The sequence below is a fragment of the Phascolarctos cinereus genome, unplaced genomic scaffold, assembly GCF_003287225.1.
Source record: "Phascolarctos cinereus isolate Bilbo 61053 unplaced genomic scaffold, phaCin_HiC Scaffold_5;HRSCAF=322, whole genome shotgun sequence".
NCBI lineage: Eukaryota > Metazoa > Chordata > Mammalia > Diprotodontia > Phascolarctidae > Phascolarctos > Phascolarctos cinereus.
In genome coordinates, this window is record NW_027555958.1 from 154,788,214 (window position 1) to 154,805,426 (window position 17,213).

At 39.1% G+C, this 17,213-nt stretch overlaps 1 protein-coding gene across 1 annotated transcript in view; it reads left to right on the forward strand.

Moving 5' to 3' along the window:
- The window catches only part of RTN4IP1 (reticulon 4 interacting protein 1), a 54,275-nt gene that overhangs the window by 404 nt on the left and 36,658 nt on the right, over positions 1-17,213 (forward strand). Inside the window, 2 exon segments of the mRNA XM_020976950.2 lie at positions 847-915; positions 1,823-1,947. Of these exon segments, the coding sequence (XP_020832609.1) occupies positions 847-915; positions 1,823-1,947 (194 nt within the window).

Sequence of the window (17,213 nt, forward strand, 5' to 3'; positions counted from 1 at the left end):
CTTGGTGTCCTAGTACAGAGTATCCATCCAATTTAGGAATTAGAAGAGCTGGGTTCTCTTCCTGCCTTTGCCACAGACTGACCATGAGACCTTTGATAAGTCATGTAATTTCTTTAGACCTGCTTCCTTATCAATAAAATGAAAGGGTCAGATTAGAAGAGCTCTTAAGTTCCTTTTCAGCATAATGTTATCTGAAATTCCAAGATGGGATTCTTGCCTTCTGGGGCAATAGTTTGATTTCTGGATTTTCTTAAATCCATACCTTTTGGGGGGGAAAAGGGGAGAATATCTGGGAGATATATTTATATATAAGAATTAACGTTTGGGGCTATTAGTTTCTTATAGGAGCTCTTAAATGATAGTTCTTATCATTTAAGTTTTCACTTTTAAAATTGCTGAAAGTCTGGCATAGAAAATAGATGTAAACCCTCAGATTAATTGTTTCTTATTTTTAGCACTACACTTTCATTAGGAGTTTTCTTTTGCTAATGAACATTTCAGGCCAGCTGGGTTTTGTTTGCTTTCAGCTTTTCTCAACTACTTTAGCACCATTCAGCCTGCTTACTTAATTTTTTTTTTAAGTTCTTTTCAAGAACACAAATACAGTGGGATGTGCTGGCACCAGGCTCTAGTATGGTGAGGCTGTGCCCACTGAAGCATGCTAAGTTGTAGATTGACTCCCACTTGAAAATCATTTTGATTATAGTATACATCAATGTACTGTTGGTGGTTACTTTTGGAGAGAGTAGGCTATGTTTTGAGAAAGAGAAGCTCTTTTAAATTCGCTAGATCAGAATAGAAATTTATTTTAAAATATTTATGTTTATATATGGATTTTTTTTTTAGGTGTGGGCAGCAGTTCCTCCATGGAAACAGGGCACTCTATCAGAGTTTGTCGTAGCCAGTGCAAATGAGGTAACTACATGAAGTTTTTCATGAAATCAGAGAGAGTAAACAGATGCTTGTTGGAAAGCATTGGCTGGTTTCAGGACCTGGTATACTTTGGGGGCATATATACTTCGGGGGCAGTCATCAGGAAGGAGGAAGAAAAGGAACTTTTGTAAGACAAAAGCAGAATTTTATATCAGAAGGCTCTCCTGACTTCTTAAGATGGGGATTTAGAATAGAGCTCAAGATGTTTCCCTGGCTTACGTGAGAAACGGGATCCATGTTCTTATCTCAGGAGGCTGAATATTTGAGCAGAGAGGGAAAGGGGCGGGGGGGGGGGGGGGGGCTGGCCAGCAGGATATCAGGTAGAGGAAGGGAAGAGGGAATCTTTTGTTTCTCACCTAAGTGAATGGTGCTTTGAGAGGGAATACAGTAATCTTAGGTGGTCTACCTAAACTCTCCATTGAACCTGGCTATCTATGAAGCCAGATCCACTCATTTGGTTTTAAGACTTAGGGATAATTTGGAAGCTTTAGGCCATGGGCTTCGAAAGACCTCTTAACTAAACCTTGAATGACAAAGATTATAGCATCATAAATGACAATTTGAGCAGCTTTAAATGTAACCTGGAAAAGAGGAAAGAGCTTTGCTTTTGGAACTGGGAGACCTTAAGTTCTGCCCTGACACATCTTAACCATGTCATTGACTTCCCAGAGTTCTAGGCACCTGTCTGAGACTGTAATTTCTAGAGAAGGTGCTGTCCTGCATTAATTAATAGAGAAAGTTCACTAGCAGTCAACTCATAGGAGTTCCCTATATCAATGAAATTACAGGTCTGGTTCCTATCTCTACTTAAAAGCAAGCTTATTTAATTTATTTTGGTATGAACATGTAAGTAATTGCTTGTCCATGACATTTTTATCTTCAAATATAGGTGTCTCGTAAGCCCAAGTGTCTCACTCACACTGAAGCTGCTTCCTTGCCCTATGTTGCTCTCACAGCCTGGTCTGCTCTGAGCAAGGTTGGTGGGCTGAATGACAAGAACTGTAGTGGAAAACGGTAGGAACCCAGACATATCCTTGGCTTTTGGATTCCACCCCACCCTATCCCACCCCCACCCCCTTCCCCCAGCAAATATTTCAGAAGCATCATTCACATTAGAGATCAGCTATTGACTTATGCAGAGTGGGTCCATTGACATCTGGAACATTTGCAAAGCAGGCTCCAACTTAAAAATGTACTGTGTTCCCAAAAGACATATTTCTGAGTTGGCTCTTTGAAAATAAGATATTTTCCCATAGATGTTTGTATTGTACAGAAGTTCTGCCCTGTTCATTAGCCTCTTTGTGTTGTGAATGAGGATCTGGATTCTTCAAATATTAGGCCAATATAGGACTGATTTCTGTTGAGGTCAATACCATCCTTCCAATCACCTGAGTTTTCCTCATCACACATATCCAGTTAGTTTGCCAGATCTTGGAATTTCTACCTCCATAACATCTCTCAAATCTGTTTTTGTTATTCATAGCTATTGTTCTTATCTTGTCTTTGTATTCCTAGTGCCTGGTATGTACTAGGCATTTAATAAATGCTTATTGATTCATTGAAAGTTTACAAAGGATTTTCCTAGCAAAAACCCTGTGAGGTCAGTTGTATATTATTATCCCTATTTTGCCAATGAGAAAACTGAGGCTAAATGACTTGTCTCTGGTTCTGTAACTTCTAAGTAGCAAAGCTGGGGGTTTTTGACTTTAAGTCAAGTATTTTGTCCTTCTCTACTGTGTAGCTGAAACCTCTGGCAGGTTCTACCACACTGAAAAGGTTTCAATTCTAAGCCTGGCTTTGGTCTGGATATCTGTTGTCTGATGACTGAGATTGAGAAGGCTCGTCACCAGAGGCTTGACTATTCAGTTGGAAGTATTTTAGAGCTCAGCAGCTCTTGGAACCATTCTGCTGTAGCATGAAGAGGTGGTGAACTGCACCATTTGAGGGAGTACTCTGCCCCATCTCCCCCCCCCCAAGTCTCAGATCTTTTAATTTTAATTTTACTTTTATTAACAGAGATAGTAACAAAAACAAAGAATCATTGAAACATACAGAATGAAGAATAAATCTTATATACTTGCTAATTATAAGTAGTTGTTTTATAACTAAGTAGAAACAAATGCATTTTGCTCTAGCACTTAACCACTATTCCTGACACATAGTTGGTAACCCCCTTCTCGATTCTGTGTGAAGTTCCACTGCCTTTGACAGAATTGTAGTCAGTTCTTGTATAGTTCTGGTTCTGCTGATCTCATTACCTAATATTAGCCCTTTCCATTTTTTTGTATGTTTCATATTTTCTGACTCAAATTCTGGCACCATAATATCATGTTACATTAATAGACCATAATAAAAATTTATTCTACCATTAGACATATGGGTTGTTTCTAATGTATTTTACCATTACAAATAGAACAGCTAATAGTATTTGAGTACAAATAGGTCCTTTTTAGATTGTCTGATAATTCAGAAGGTATGATCAGTTCTGTGACATTATATCTTGCCATTTTGCCTTCCAGAATATTTACACCACTGTAAAATTTCACCAGTAACATACAGTTGATCTGTATTATTAGTGAATTCTGTATTTGTGAATTTGCTTGCTAAAAATTTTTTTGTAACCTCCAAATCAATACTTGTGGTGCTTTTGCAGTCATTTGTGGACATGTGCAGTGGCAAAAAAACAGTCCAATGCCCACATTCACAGCTGAGGTTGAACAAAGCGACTCCATACCATCTTGTTTCTGCTGTCCTACTGTAAACAATATGAAGGTATTTTTCATCAATATGAAGGCAGTTTTTGCGGTCTTTTTAGTGCCATGTTTTTCACTTTTTTTGTGCTTTTTGTTGCTGATTTTGCAGTTTAAAAATGGCCCTCAAGTGTGGTGCTGAAGTGCTGTCTAGTGTTCCTAAGCATGAGAGGGCTGTGATGTACCTTATGGAGAAAATACATGTGTTAGATAAGCTTCATTCAGGCATGAGTTATAATACTGTTGGCTATGAGTTCAGTGTTGAATCAACAATACAATACATCCAGAAAAAGGAAGAGGAGATTCTGTGATCCATATGGAGGCCTCTCTGCAAAGTGCCTAAGTAAATCTGTGACCAGAGGCTCACAGAAACCTAACCTGATATTTCCCCAGGAGCAGAGCTTCATTGTTTGCTAATTCAGTGACTTTATAGCACATAACTACCATGAATGATGAGAGTTGACTGGATTAGAATGACTAGTTTCCCCATAGCCCTGCCAGTGTTTTTTTTTTAATTTAAGTTTTAATTTTTTGGCTAAATTTTGCCATTATAGTAAGAGAAATCACGGGTTTTTTGAAGCACAGTATTGTGTTGCAGTATTGCTGTGGAAGCTAAATAACTATTGTGTCCAGTGTTTCTGCGACAAAATATATTTAGAGATGTACTTTGGGACATACCAAGAATACATCCTCCATATACCCCTCCTCCCCTTTGTCTATAGCCCTGACATCCTTCCTCTGGCCTAGAAGTAGGAATGACTTGGGATAGGGGCAGGGGCTTCAGCAGGTTGGGGAGCTAGTCCTAGCAGGAAAAAGGTAATAAGGGCAGTAAAAAATGTTTAAAAAGTGAAGAGTGAGAAATCGCAAGGGGCTGGGACTGTAAACCTTGGAGACATTTTTTTACACCATTTTTTTTTCCTGAAAGTCCCAGAAATTGGCTTGCCAGTTTCTCTTTCCTCTTCTACCATCTATTGTTTTCAACAGTGTTTCATAGTAATCAGGATTTTGGAGCAGGAGGGTAGCCCAGCGTTAGACCTGTTGTCTGATGCCTTCATTTTGTAGATGAGGACAACTTAAGCTTAGAGAGTTTGTTAATAAGAATGATAATCTGTGATTTTATCTCCTAAAAAATTCCTGAAGTGGAAACTCCCTCCATTAATGCAAAGCAAAACCCATCTCTGACTTAATAAAAGTCTTAGGGATTAGTGCCTGAACCATCTAGAGGTTAAAAGCTGGATTTGAAGCCAGATCTTCATGACTTTCAGCCTGGCATTGTATTCATTACGCTACATTACAAAGCAATTTCCTCATGACAACGGTGGGTGGTAAATGAGACAAGTAGTAGCTTCCCTTTACAGAGGAGGAATCTCAGGTGCACAAAAAGCAGCATTCAGAGCAACATGACTGGTTTCTTTCCTTATGTGACTCACCATGGAACACAGCACACTTCTCAAACTTCTCTCCTCCTGTCCCCAAGCAAGCATGCATCCCTTGTGATGTTTTCTCAGTGTTGTTATTTTTAGTAGTAAAAATTAGAAACTGGATAAGGTATCCCTACAGTATGTTCTTTTTTTTCCCTCTTCAATACTCTTGGGAAAGACAAGAACTCACATAAGTGCTAATAGTAGGTCTTTGGATATTCAAAGGACTGAAGGAAAATTGCTTTATATTTCAGAGAAGCACCTGCTTTATAATTTCTTCACAGTATCAGGATAGCCCCTCTGCAAGGCAAGAAGAACTGGGACATGCTGAGGCTGTGGCTGCTAGAGTAATAGCAGAAGTTGTGAAGAGAGATAGCAGGAGCTTTGAGAAGTGATCAGCCCTCCTCCATGTTGCTCCCTGCTTCAGATACCTGCCAAGGGGAAGAGGGAAGGAAAATGAAAGGCAGGGTAGGGTAAAAGACAGGCCTAGGTTCAAATCCTGCTTCAGGCCACAAATAGTGGTGTGACTTAACCTGTCTAAATGTCAGTCTCTGATGTTGTACTGGATGGCCTCCAAGAGCCTTTCTGGCTCTTAAGTCCATGACACTGAAATTCCATAAAGGAAGAGGAATTGTAGCAGCTGCCTAACTGGATGACATTTGGGACCATTTTTGCATATAAGGGACACACGGACAATATCATATGCATATGATTTCCTAAAGGCTTGATTTCTTTTGAGTTTGGGGAGCGGGAAGGGACTTTCTCTGGAGAAAGTTCCTCTACCATCCCAGTCTTATTCACTGTGCAGATCTGCCTGTATCAGATTATCTTAGAGTTTTCTTTCATGAAAACCTCAGCAACAGGTGCTAACAGTGGCTTTTTAAATATTTATTTTTATTTATTAAAATTTATTTTATGTTATTTTTTATTTATATTTTGACTCAAAAAAAAAAGGTTCAGTGCCTGATTTTCATTAGACCCGTCTAAGACTGTTTCAGGTCTGAACTGATCTCTGAAGTCCCTTCTAGCTCAAATATTCTAGGAAATGACATCTTGCAAATATTTAGTGAAATTTGTAGGTCTTTTATTGTGGCTTACTTAATCCAGAAGGTATTAAACCTATTTGTTGTGTTCTCTCCTCCATCCTGTCCTCCCAAACAAACAAATGAACAAAACAACACACAAAAGCTAGACCTCTGCACTGCGGTTAGTGAATAGGAGTTCACCATGATAGATGAGGTAGGGTTTTTTAATCTTCCCAGGCTTGGATTAGACAGACAATTAGGGGAGAAGACCTTGTCCTTCTTTCCTCCAATTCCATGTGTGTTCATGTAGAATTTTAGAGTGTTTGAGACACAACTGTGTTATGTATATGGTGTTTTAGACACAATACATATGGGACTAGGAGGCTCTTCACTTATTTCCAGTCTAAACTCTGTTAATAGTAATAACTTACATTTCACCAGCGCTTACCAAGTGCTTTCTGTGGAAAGTACAACATCACTGTGAGGCAATCAATGCAAGTATTGTTACCTCTATTTTACGGCTGAAGAAAAAGTCTTGGAGTGGTTAAGTGAATTTTCCCAAGGTCATATAACTATTAAATGTCAGAACTGGGATTTGAACCTAGTTCTCCCCTGACTTCCAAGTCCAGTGCTCTTTGTATCACACCATACTCCTTAATAACCAGCTGCGTGACTTTAGGCAAATTAGTTATCCTACATTTAGGGTTTCTTTAAGGATGCAAGAGGCATTGTGGAAGGAAAAAACCACCAATGCACTTCTTTTTTTTTTTTAAAGGCAATTTGGGTTAAGTGACTTGCCCAGGGTCACACAGCTAGTGTCAAGTGTTTGGTCTGAGGTCAGATTTGAACTCGGGTCCTCCTGACTTCAGGGCTGGTGCTCCATCTACTGCGCCACCTAACAATGGAGTTCATTTCTCTCTTCCCCCTAGTCCTTTGCCTTTATTAAAATGGTTATATGTAAGAACTGAGATTCAGTGAGTTGGAGGAAAAATTTAATCTCTTGGTTCTGATGATATCATAAAAGATGTCATTTTTGTCCCCACATTTTGATATCCCCAGAAACTCTCAAGTGAAATCACTTTTTATATCAGACAGTAGCCCATCCATTATTCTTCATGATTTATTCAGTAGGAATACATAGATAACATGTGGCTTGCAGTATTAATAAGATTTTTTAATAAGTTTCCACACCTAAATGTTCTTCTTGGACATGGGGAAAATCTGATAGCAATTTGTTTATGTGCTGGTTATGTCATAAAGCACTTGAGTTTTTCTTGTCTTTTCTAAAATTTTTCACCTGGTAGGAAAACTATACCTTATCTTTGCCTGTTGTGGAATCACTGGAGATTGGCTCCTCATATTCCGAGAGAGAAATTTAACTTTCTTACTTTAAACCCTTGAAAATAAATATAGTGGGGGCAGCTGGGTGGCACAGTAGATAGAGCTCTGGCCTTGCAGTCAGGAGGATCTGAGTTCAAATGTGGCCTCAGACACATGACCTTAGCACTGTAACCCTGGGCAAGTCACTTAACCCCGATTGCCTCACCCCTCCCCCCAAAAAAAGGCAAATAAATACAGTGAATTTAGAGAATTTTCATATAACCATTCCTAAGAACAGGCCATATGACACCATAAAAATCTGAGCTAGGCTCAAGTAAGAATCATGGATGATTCTGTTGCTGTGCTTAGGACCCTGGCTAAAAGGCAACACTTTTATTTGATGTACAAGGATGTTCTACTGGCCAGAGTGTGTGCAATCTTTTTAGATTCTTTGCCCCAATACAACATGCCTTATCAGGCACTTTAAAAAGAAATTATTCCTTTCATTTGGTTACAGGATTAAGTTAGCCCATTTATAAATCATTTATGACTTCCCTGCAGTTTGTTTCCTTTCATCTATTTTCATGCTGAGAGATGTACTAGAAACACAGGAGTAGACTTTTCTAGCTTTCTCCCTATTTCTGAGAGTTTCTTTGTTTCTGTGGTTGGTTTAGCTTGAAGTCTTGGGGCCTCTTTTGTTACTGAGCTTTACAAAAGGCTTTAGGATTTAGTAGATTGGCATTCGTGCCAAAAAATGTATTCATGACAGAATATAAAATTATTTTGTGGCTTTTATGTACTGGTAGGGTGGCTGGGGAAAATCATGAAGGTGAAACGTGTCTCTTTTAAAGAGACTTGAGAACACACGTATAGGCTCAGCTGTATCAAAGAATGCCAACTTCTTTCCACAGACTCAACGTTGAAAGGGACCTCAGAAATCCTCCAGTGCAATTTCCCCTTTTGGTATAGGGGGAGTCTCTTTGTTATCTTCTATTTGAAGGTGATTTATTGATGCTCTTTGTTTTTACGTACCAGTCACTTTCAGATACCAATCAGTAAGCATTTATTAAATACCTACTATGGGTCAGACATTGAGGACAGGGACAGTGACTAGGCAACTTCCACATAAGGAAACTCAGCTAGGTGGTGCAGTGGATAGAGCACTGGACCTGGAGTCGTGGAATACTAGAGTTCAAATCCAGCCTCAGAGACTTACCAGCTATGTGACCCTGGGCAAGTCACTTAACCTCTGCTTGCCTCAATTTCCTCAACTGTAAAATGGGGTTAATAATAATGTCTGCATCTGAGGGTTATTGTGAGAATCAAATGAGATAATAGTTGTAAAGTGCTTGACACTGTGCCTGGCACATAGTAAGTGCTGTGTAAATGTTGGCTGTTATTTTTAGCTATTATTACCTATGGAGGCAGGCACCTTCTCTGCACATTGAGTCCTAAAGAGCTGCCTAGAGCACTGAAGGTTTAAATGGTTTGCCTGGGGTCTCAGTAGCCAGTGTGAGTTAAAGGTAAGACTTGAACCTAGGTCTTCTGGCTTTGAAGCCAGCTCTTTAACCATTATGCCATGCTGCTTCTGAGGATAGAAATGCAAAAATGAGGTAATCACTGCCTTTAAGCAAATTATATTCTACTGGGTATCACCTATTCCCCCCCCCCAAAAAAAAAGACACTCAGCAAAACCAACTAACAGTTACTGAGTCTCTGTGACTATGTAAGCAACGTTTTGTTCCCCAAGTCGTCAACCTCTGCTCAGAGTGCTTCCTCATCTCTCCTTTAGGGCTAAGGTTGGCCAGTAGCTTTACTCAGTGTTGAGCTTCAGTTTAGTGTTCTTTTCATTTACGTTACATTGTTTTGGGTATCTAGCATTCTTTGGGATTGGCTTACTTTATTCTGTGCCAATTCATACAATTTATAGATAAGAAAACTGGCTTGGAACGATTAAATGACTACCAAGGGTGACACACAGAAAGTTAAGTGTTGGAACCAACACAGAAGTGAGGTCTCCTGACTCCAGTGTTCTTTCTGTTATGCCCTGTTGACTCCCCCTCATCACATTTGGCATAATGTTCTAGCACCATGCAAAGGCTTGAGGCTTCAGAAATCAAATTCCTAATCTCCTGCTGACTCATTGTGTATGCCCATGTTTCTCTCTCAGCAAAATGGGTAAGATGATGATCTGTCTCTTAGGGTTGCAAGTAACAATGAATAAATAATCACAAAGCACTTAGGGAATAAGGGGCATGTAAGAGCTAAATAACAGGTGAAATCTGAATGGGAAAGAAACCAAAATTGATTTAGTATCTAAAGTATAGCTAGAGAGAAAGGAGAAAAAATCAGGTAGAAATAAAAGAGCAGGCCAAAGATAAATTCAGACTTTGGCCTGACTCCACTTTTCACCTTACGTAGATCTTTCATTAGTTTATTAAATCATAGAATGTTAAATCACCTAATCTAGCCCTGTTATTTTATAGAGAACGAAACTCAGGACCAGAAAGGTCAAGGGACTTGTTTAGCACCACACAGTGAGTAAGTGTCAGACCTAGGGTTAAGTCCTCCTCCTTTCCACAGCTCTGTTGATGGATGGTTTTCCTCGTTTTGCTGATGTAGATAATCCCTTTGTTGGTGCAGATCATAGTCCAGCCACGTTTCTGTCTTTCCATAAATTCTCCATTGAGGATTCACAGAATGTTTTCGTGGCCTTCGTCTGCTTCTTTTAATGACTCAGGAGTATCAAACTAGCACCTGAACTGTTGATCCCTGAGCTTTGACTAGTGTTGTATGATCAGTGATCTTCTTTCTCCATTCATCCATGACATCCATAATGTCTTTTACACTGCTTCTAAGGTGTATAAGTCGTCATCAGTAATATCCTGTTGCCTACCATGTGCCTTTCCATTGCTTTTGGCAATGGAATCTTTGGCAGTGATCTTACAAGGTCATGGTGTTTCAGGGAGTTGCAACCACATAGCATCGCTGGGATAATGTTGACATTAAAGAGATGGCTTTTACATTATGGAATCATTGTAAAGTACTGTATAATTTGTGAAATGTCACATAGCCTAATGACTTCCTATTTCACTCTGGGCCCAGTTCATTGCTTATTTACAGTGTCTGATTTGACTATATAGATGCATTGGTAGATGGATGTGTATGAATGGATGAATGTGCAAAAAATCTCCAATTTTCTCAATGTGAGGATTTTCTGATGTGGAGACTAGCTCCGTTCGTGTAGATTGAGACTTCTCTATAACTTAGTAGAGCTATGCACACACATCATGTTACGTGTATATATAGACTAGGTATGCTATACAAAATTGATTAAAATATATATATAATATGTATACAAATACATGTGCAATATATATATATATTTTTTTTTTTTTACAAAGTAGAATGTCTTTTATGGCAGATTTGTCATAGTGGGCAGTATGTTTTTTAATTTACTTTCTTTTTCTAGTAAGAGAGTAAGACCAGTCTCTTTGATGCTGCTCTTGATTTCACCAAAGAGGCTTTGTTGTGTTTTGGAGCTCAGTACAATTAGGGCAGTATAATCTGTAAATGGCATAATTTGGAGATAATGATGATTCATTGATTTTGGAGAGCATTGGGAGGGGTACAACAGAGCTAGAAAAGGGGATGTGTCCTGATTTTCAGAACAGAGAAGAGGGTCAAATCTGTAAGTTATAAGCCAGTGAACTTTTACTTCTATTCCTGGCAAATTCTTATCATGTGTTATTAAAGGCATGACTGGTGAACCTGTAAAAAAGGAATCCGTGATCACAAAGAGCCAGTGTGGCTTCATCAAGAAAGGTTCTGCCAGACTAATCTAATTTCCTTTTTGTCAGGGTCATGAGACAGATTAAGGGAATGCTTTAGATACAGTTTTCTTGATTTGGCCCAAAGCATTTGACCAAGTCTCATGCTACTCTTGTGGAAAAGATGGAGTGATGTGAAGTAGAAACTAACACAGTTATAGTGGTTTCCCTCTCAGTATAGGTCTTCATGCAAAGACTGTGCAACCACTGACATAGGTTATAGAGAGAATGCCTATTCAGGTACAGATTGTACTGAGTAGCCTCTGAGTGTTCCTTCCAACTCCAAGCTTCTGAAAACCTTGACATCAGTAGCACTTAGCACAAGGCCTGGCACATAGTAAGTGAATAATAAATGCCTATTGGGTGATCAGTTGAATAGGGAATTCTTTATGTGGTCTCTGTGTAAGACTTCTTCTAGAACAGAAGTGTCAACACTCCTGAGTTGTAGCCTGAACCACATTAAAATGTAATTGAGAAATATTTAATGAAATAAATGAAAATATAATAAAATATAGATAATATTAATATGTAGTTTTCTAAGTCAATATGTGGCTCATAAAGATTCCTGTGTATGGTTTCTGGCTCCCATTTCTAGTTGTTTGACACTGCTGTTCTAGAAGACTTTAGGTGAATATGTCTTCTTTTTCTATCTCAGTGCCCAGCTGGTAGTCTATAGTTGAAGATTGGTGTAGTGCATGTGATAGCAGGGCAGGGAAATCGTGGGACTCTGTGGTGTCAACCATAGTGTCAAGTGTGTGTAAAGAGGAGACCAAGACCAGAGTAGGGATAATGGAAGGAAGTATAGGGAGATAACAGAGGGATTAGAGGTTGTGGTGAGCATGAAGACTGGATTTAGGAGCAATAAAACAAAAAGGAAGATGACAAGAAAGGAAATTGTTACCTGACAGGAATCTTCTGAATATAGAATCATGGAGGTGCCATAGTTATGAGTAATGGTGAATTCTGAGCATTTCAGAGCATTTCCATCTATACAAAAACATAAATATTTAATTTTCTGTGAAACCGTAAGTCTTCAGCTTGATTTTTAAAAATATATAATAAATTCAACACATCCTTCTTGTCTATGCTTCCTTCTGAACTTCCTTCTGTTCTTATCTGAGCTCTTAAAAAATGTGTCAGTAGCCCCCTCCTTTTTTTTTTAAATCACTGTTGCTAACCACCATTCCCCACCTCCAACCCACCCCAAGTTAGAAAACCCTAGAAAAAGTAATGCAAAAAAGGGGGGGTCTTGTAACAAATAAGCATAGAGGAGCTAACAAATGCCCTCAGTGGCCATGTCCAAGAACAACTCTCTCTTCACCTGGTATCTCTCACCTTTCTGTGAGAGGTGGGAAATGTGGTTCATTATAGGTCCTCAGGAGACATGGTTGGTCATTGTATTGATTAGAGTTAAGTCTTTCAAAGTTGTTTTTCTTGACGATCTTGCTATTCTTGTATAAATTGTTCTAGTTCTGTTCCCTTCTATATCAGTTCTTGGCAATAAATGGGCTGATCTAAAGGGGTCTACAAATTATCTCATTTATTTTCATGGGAAATGAAAGGAGAAAACCTTCACTTGGTGTTGCTACTCCCCTAAGCTATGGTTCTGTCACTCTGTTACCTGCATTGATAAACCCCTAGGAAGAATAGTTTATACCCCCTACTTCTACATCCTATAATACAGCTTCCAACTCCATCATACTATTGAAACTGTTCTCCCAGAGGTTACCAACTAACTTGCCAACTGTATTGCTAAATCCGAGGATCTTTTCTCCTTCATCATCCTCCTGAACTTTCTGTAGTTTTTGTTCCAGCTGGCTACCCCCTCCTCTATCCTAATCTCTCCTCTTTTGGCTCTCATGTCATAGTCCTATGAAGGTTTTCTTCCTACCTCTGTAATAATTCATTTCTAGCCTCTAGTTAGCTGAACTGGAGCTGCCATTGTCTCAGTGGCCTCTCATCTATTTATCCTTGCAGTTTGGTATTCACTTTGGTTGTAACCATTCAATGCTCTGACTATATGGAAGCTGATTCTGAATGCAATAGTTTCATTTCCAATGATGTTGCATGGTGCTCATCACATCCAGTGTGTGTACCACAACTAATATGTCACCTGGGAAAGTGCCCTTCACATAATATACAAGGGCTCCATAAATATCTATTGGATGAGTGGGGTTTGAATATACTCTCCCTTTGAGCTTATTAAAACAACATATTTGTGGAGTAAATGAATTTATATTCTGCCTGTGAACACCCATCTGAAGGGATCTTTTGGGAACTAAGCAATCTTTTCTGTCTCTCTCAAAAGAGCATGGAAGCTCCAGCATTAGTAATTATCCCATCCCACTGTGTAGTGTAGGAGTTCAGAATCATGGAAGGACCACCTTCCTTCTGGCACTGGAATTCATTTAGCTATGCCATTTGTTTTATTTGCAGAACAAGTACTTTAGTCCTGATCTTTTTACTTTTTTTGTTTTTTAAGCATATGTTCTGAATGACCTCCACAGCTTGGAGCTTCCAGGACCTTGAGAGAAAGCATGTCCCCTGGGTTAGCCATAAACAGAACCATTGTGCAAAACCTCACCTGTCGGTTGTTCATTTTGCACTTTGGGGCGCCATCAGGTGGCTGCATTGTGAACTGAAGCCTCCACATAAGAGGCTCAGGCTTTGCTGAGTGCCCTGTTGAGAAATTGGAGGAGCAGCCCCCAAATGGAAATGACCCCAGGGTGCGTTAGGTCTTCTCTCTTTGAGCACACTAGACAGGGCTGGGAGATAGGCTCTTCAGGTTGGAGGAGGTAACATGTCCTTGTTGTAGCAGCCACAGTCAGTTCCCAAACCCAGATTCCTCTACTTTGGGTAGAAAGGCAGGGGAAAAGATGATGGTAAGTTTGGTTTCACTGAGTATAAATGGGAACACTGGAAGGAGGTCCTTTGACCAGGATCTGATTTGTCCTTTTTCATTTGGAGAGAAGGAGAATGTAGTCTGGAAAAGCAGAAGATCTCATCAGAAAGTTAGGGAATTCGGCCCGGTTATCTCCAAGGTTCTTTCCAGTCCTAAAATTCTGTGATTCCATGAATTTTAATGACAGGCAAGATTATGAATAGTAATACGACTAAAGCTAACTTGATCAAAAGTTTACCTGGAAGTTGGATGATTTCTTTCTTTTTTTCTTTCCTTTTTTTTAAAGTTTCATTGCTTTTTTGTTTTCCCATCATCTCCTGTCCCCTATTCATCAAGACTTCCTTACAACAAAGACAGCATATGCACTCATCATCCATCACTTTCTTTCCAATCCCTTCCTCCCACCTCGCCCTCCAAAAAACCCCACATATACACAGAAGCAGGAAGATGCATTTTCTCATCTCTTCTCCAAGGCCAAGCTTGGTCATTATAATTCCATAATGTTCAGGGTTTTTGTTGTTCCTTCCATTAACATTGTCATAGTCATATAGATTGTTCTGTCATGGTTTGGCTTACATCAGCCTGCCTTGGTTCTTGTAAGTCTAACTATGTTTCACTGAATGCTGGCTCTATTCATCATTTCTTATGATATAATACTAATCCATTACATTCACATAGGTAGTTTCCTTTCTATCCAGGTGTCTCAGCTTGAGGACTGAAAACTAATTTCAAGATTCCCTTTACTGGATTTCATTTTAAATGCAGACTTACAGATCAGTGACCATTTACCGAGGGGGAGTAGTATTTTTTCCCAAGTAAGTAGAAAAGAGTGCTGATTTGATTAATTGGGTCACCATCCTCGCTAGACACTTATTAAGAACTGCTGGGCTGTAGGGCTCTTTACTAACCACTGAGAAACAAAGCAGGACAAAAAGTGCCCCCTCTCAGGGGCTCTTACAGTGTAGTTGGGGAAGCAACAAAAAAAACACTAGAATGAAGCAAGTTGTTTAATGAGCTTGAGGCTGGTTTTCCCTCCCTGACTAACAGAGTCACTCAAAGGTAGTTTTTGTACCTGTAATGATTTCTCTCTACCTCATTTGTAAAATGAGGATAAATGTGGAATGGGTTTTCTAAGCTATTCCTGGAAGATATTGTGATGAATCATTAACATCAAATGTCCTGTTACTATTTATTTCATGACTTACCCACACACCATGTAAAATTGTGTTCCATGACATTTGCCATCACAGTCCAAGAGTTCAAGAATTTATCTTAATAAATTCACCAGTTTTTGGGCTAAAAGCGCACTGGAAGTTGTAGAAGTAAAAAAAGACTTGCTGGGTGTTCAAGCATTAGATTTCATACTTTGGCCATGGAGAGAAGGTCCAGGTTTGTCTGTTGTCTTGCCTATAACTGTACATATGATTTAGGGATAAATTAGGGACTAGAACTGTAATTTCATTGCTATGTGGAGCTTTTGGTGAGGAGTAGCTTCTACCAGTGGAGATGGATATTGTCTCTGAAACTTACAGACCTAGAGAGTTGCTTAGAGGCTTGAGAAGTTAAACACTTGCCCAAGGCCACACAGTTATTAAAGGTGGGACTTCAGCCTGGGTCTCCCTGTCTCCATGACCAGTTTCATCACACTCTCATGATTTGTTAGCAATTTCTCAATTTGATGTGTGTATGTGTGTGTTTACATATACATACATATCTCTCTCTCTCACACACACACACGCGCACACACACACACACACACACACACACACACACACACACAACACACACAGAGAAAGATTATTTTATCTTTCTGTGGTTGGACTTAATGTTGTCTTAGGTGCTTTCCAGCCCTAAATCTGATTAGATACATAAATATGTATATACATACACAATGTAATCAGTGATTATCAAAAGCAGAGCGGGCTTCAAGAAAGAGAAATGACTTTCATTGACCCTGGAAGAGAGGTGGTACATGCAAAGACAAAGGACAAAGACGACTTCCAGATCTATTGGGGTAAGGGAAGGAAGAGGGGAAAGGAATCTTGGAGCAAAGCCACGGAAGCAGGAATGTGCCTCATGTGATTAGGGAATGATGAGTAGACCATTTTGGTTGGAGCAGAGTGTGTGCAGGGAGTAGGAAATAAAGTTGAAGAAAGAAATGGTCCTGATTAAACAGAGAGGGCCTTGAATGCTAATTTCATTTAACTGCATCTCCTGTGGAGAAGAGCAAGCCAGTATTTAAAATGTTCTCAAGTGTGGATATTTTTAAATTATGTAGTTGATGCTCTTTTTTTACATTAATGTCCTTCAATGACTCTTCCCACCACCCATCCTTTCCCATAGAAATCTTCCTTGTAATAAATATGTACAGTATTGTCCACGTCTGAAAATTTATGCTTCATTCCACCCTTATGGTCCATTACATCTCATGCTTTATCATCAGTTCTCTGAAGTCATGACTGAAGACTGCATTGATTAAAGATCTAATGTCTTTCATTGTTTTTTCCCTTTTCATTATTGTCTTCATCATGCCAGTAATTATTCTGATTCTGCTTGCTTTTTTCTGTGTCAGTTCCCACAAGTCTTCCCAAGTTTCTCCAAATTGTTGATATTATAATATTCCATTTCATTCATAAGCCACATTTTGTTTAGCTTTTCCCTAATAAATAAATAATAATAAAGGCACCCACTTTCCTTTCAGTTATTTGTTATTACAAAAAAAAGTGCGACAATAAATATTCTTGTAATATGGAAATTTCTCTTCTCCAGTCTGCATGGGTATGTACCTAGTTAGCATCACAGGGTCAAGTTTAGTTTACTGACTTTTTTGTGTGTGTATAATGTGGATATAGTCTTATACTTATTTCTAAGATAGGTTTAATAATACTTTTCTTCTTCATAGAAAGGTGATAAAGCTGCTTGATCATGGCAGGCCAGTTGGCTCTCTCTGCTTCTTAGTTTCCTCATTTGTACAATGAGGGTTAGGATTAGAGGATCTCTGTGGTCCAATCTTAAAATTCTGAATTTTTTTG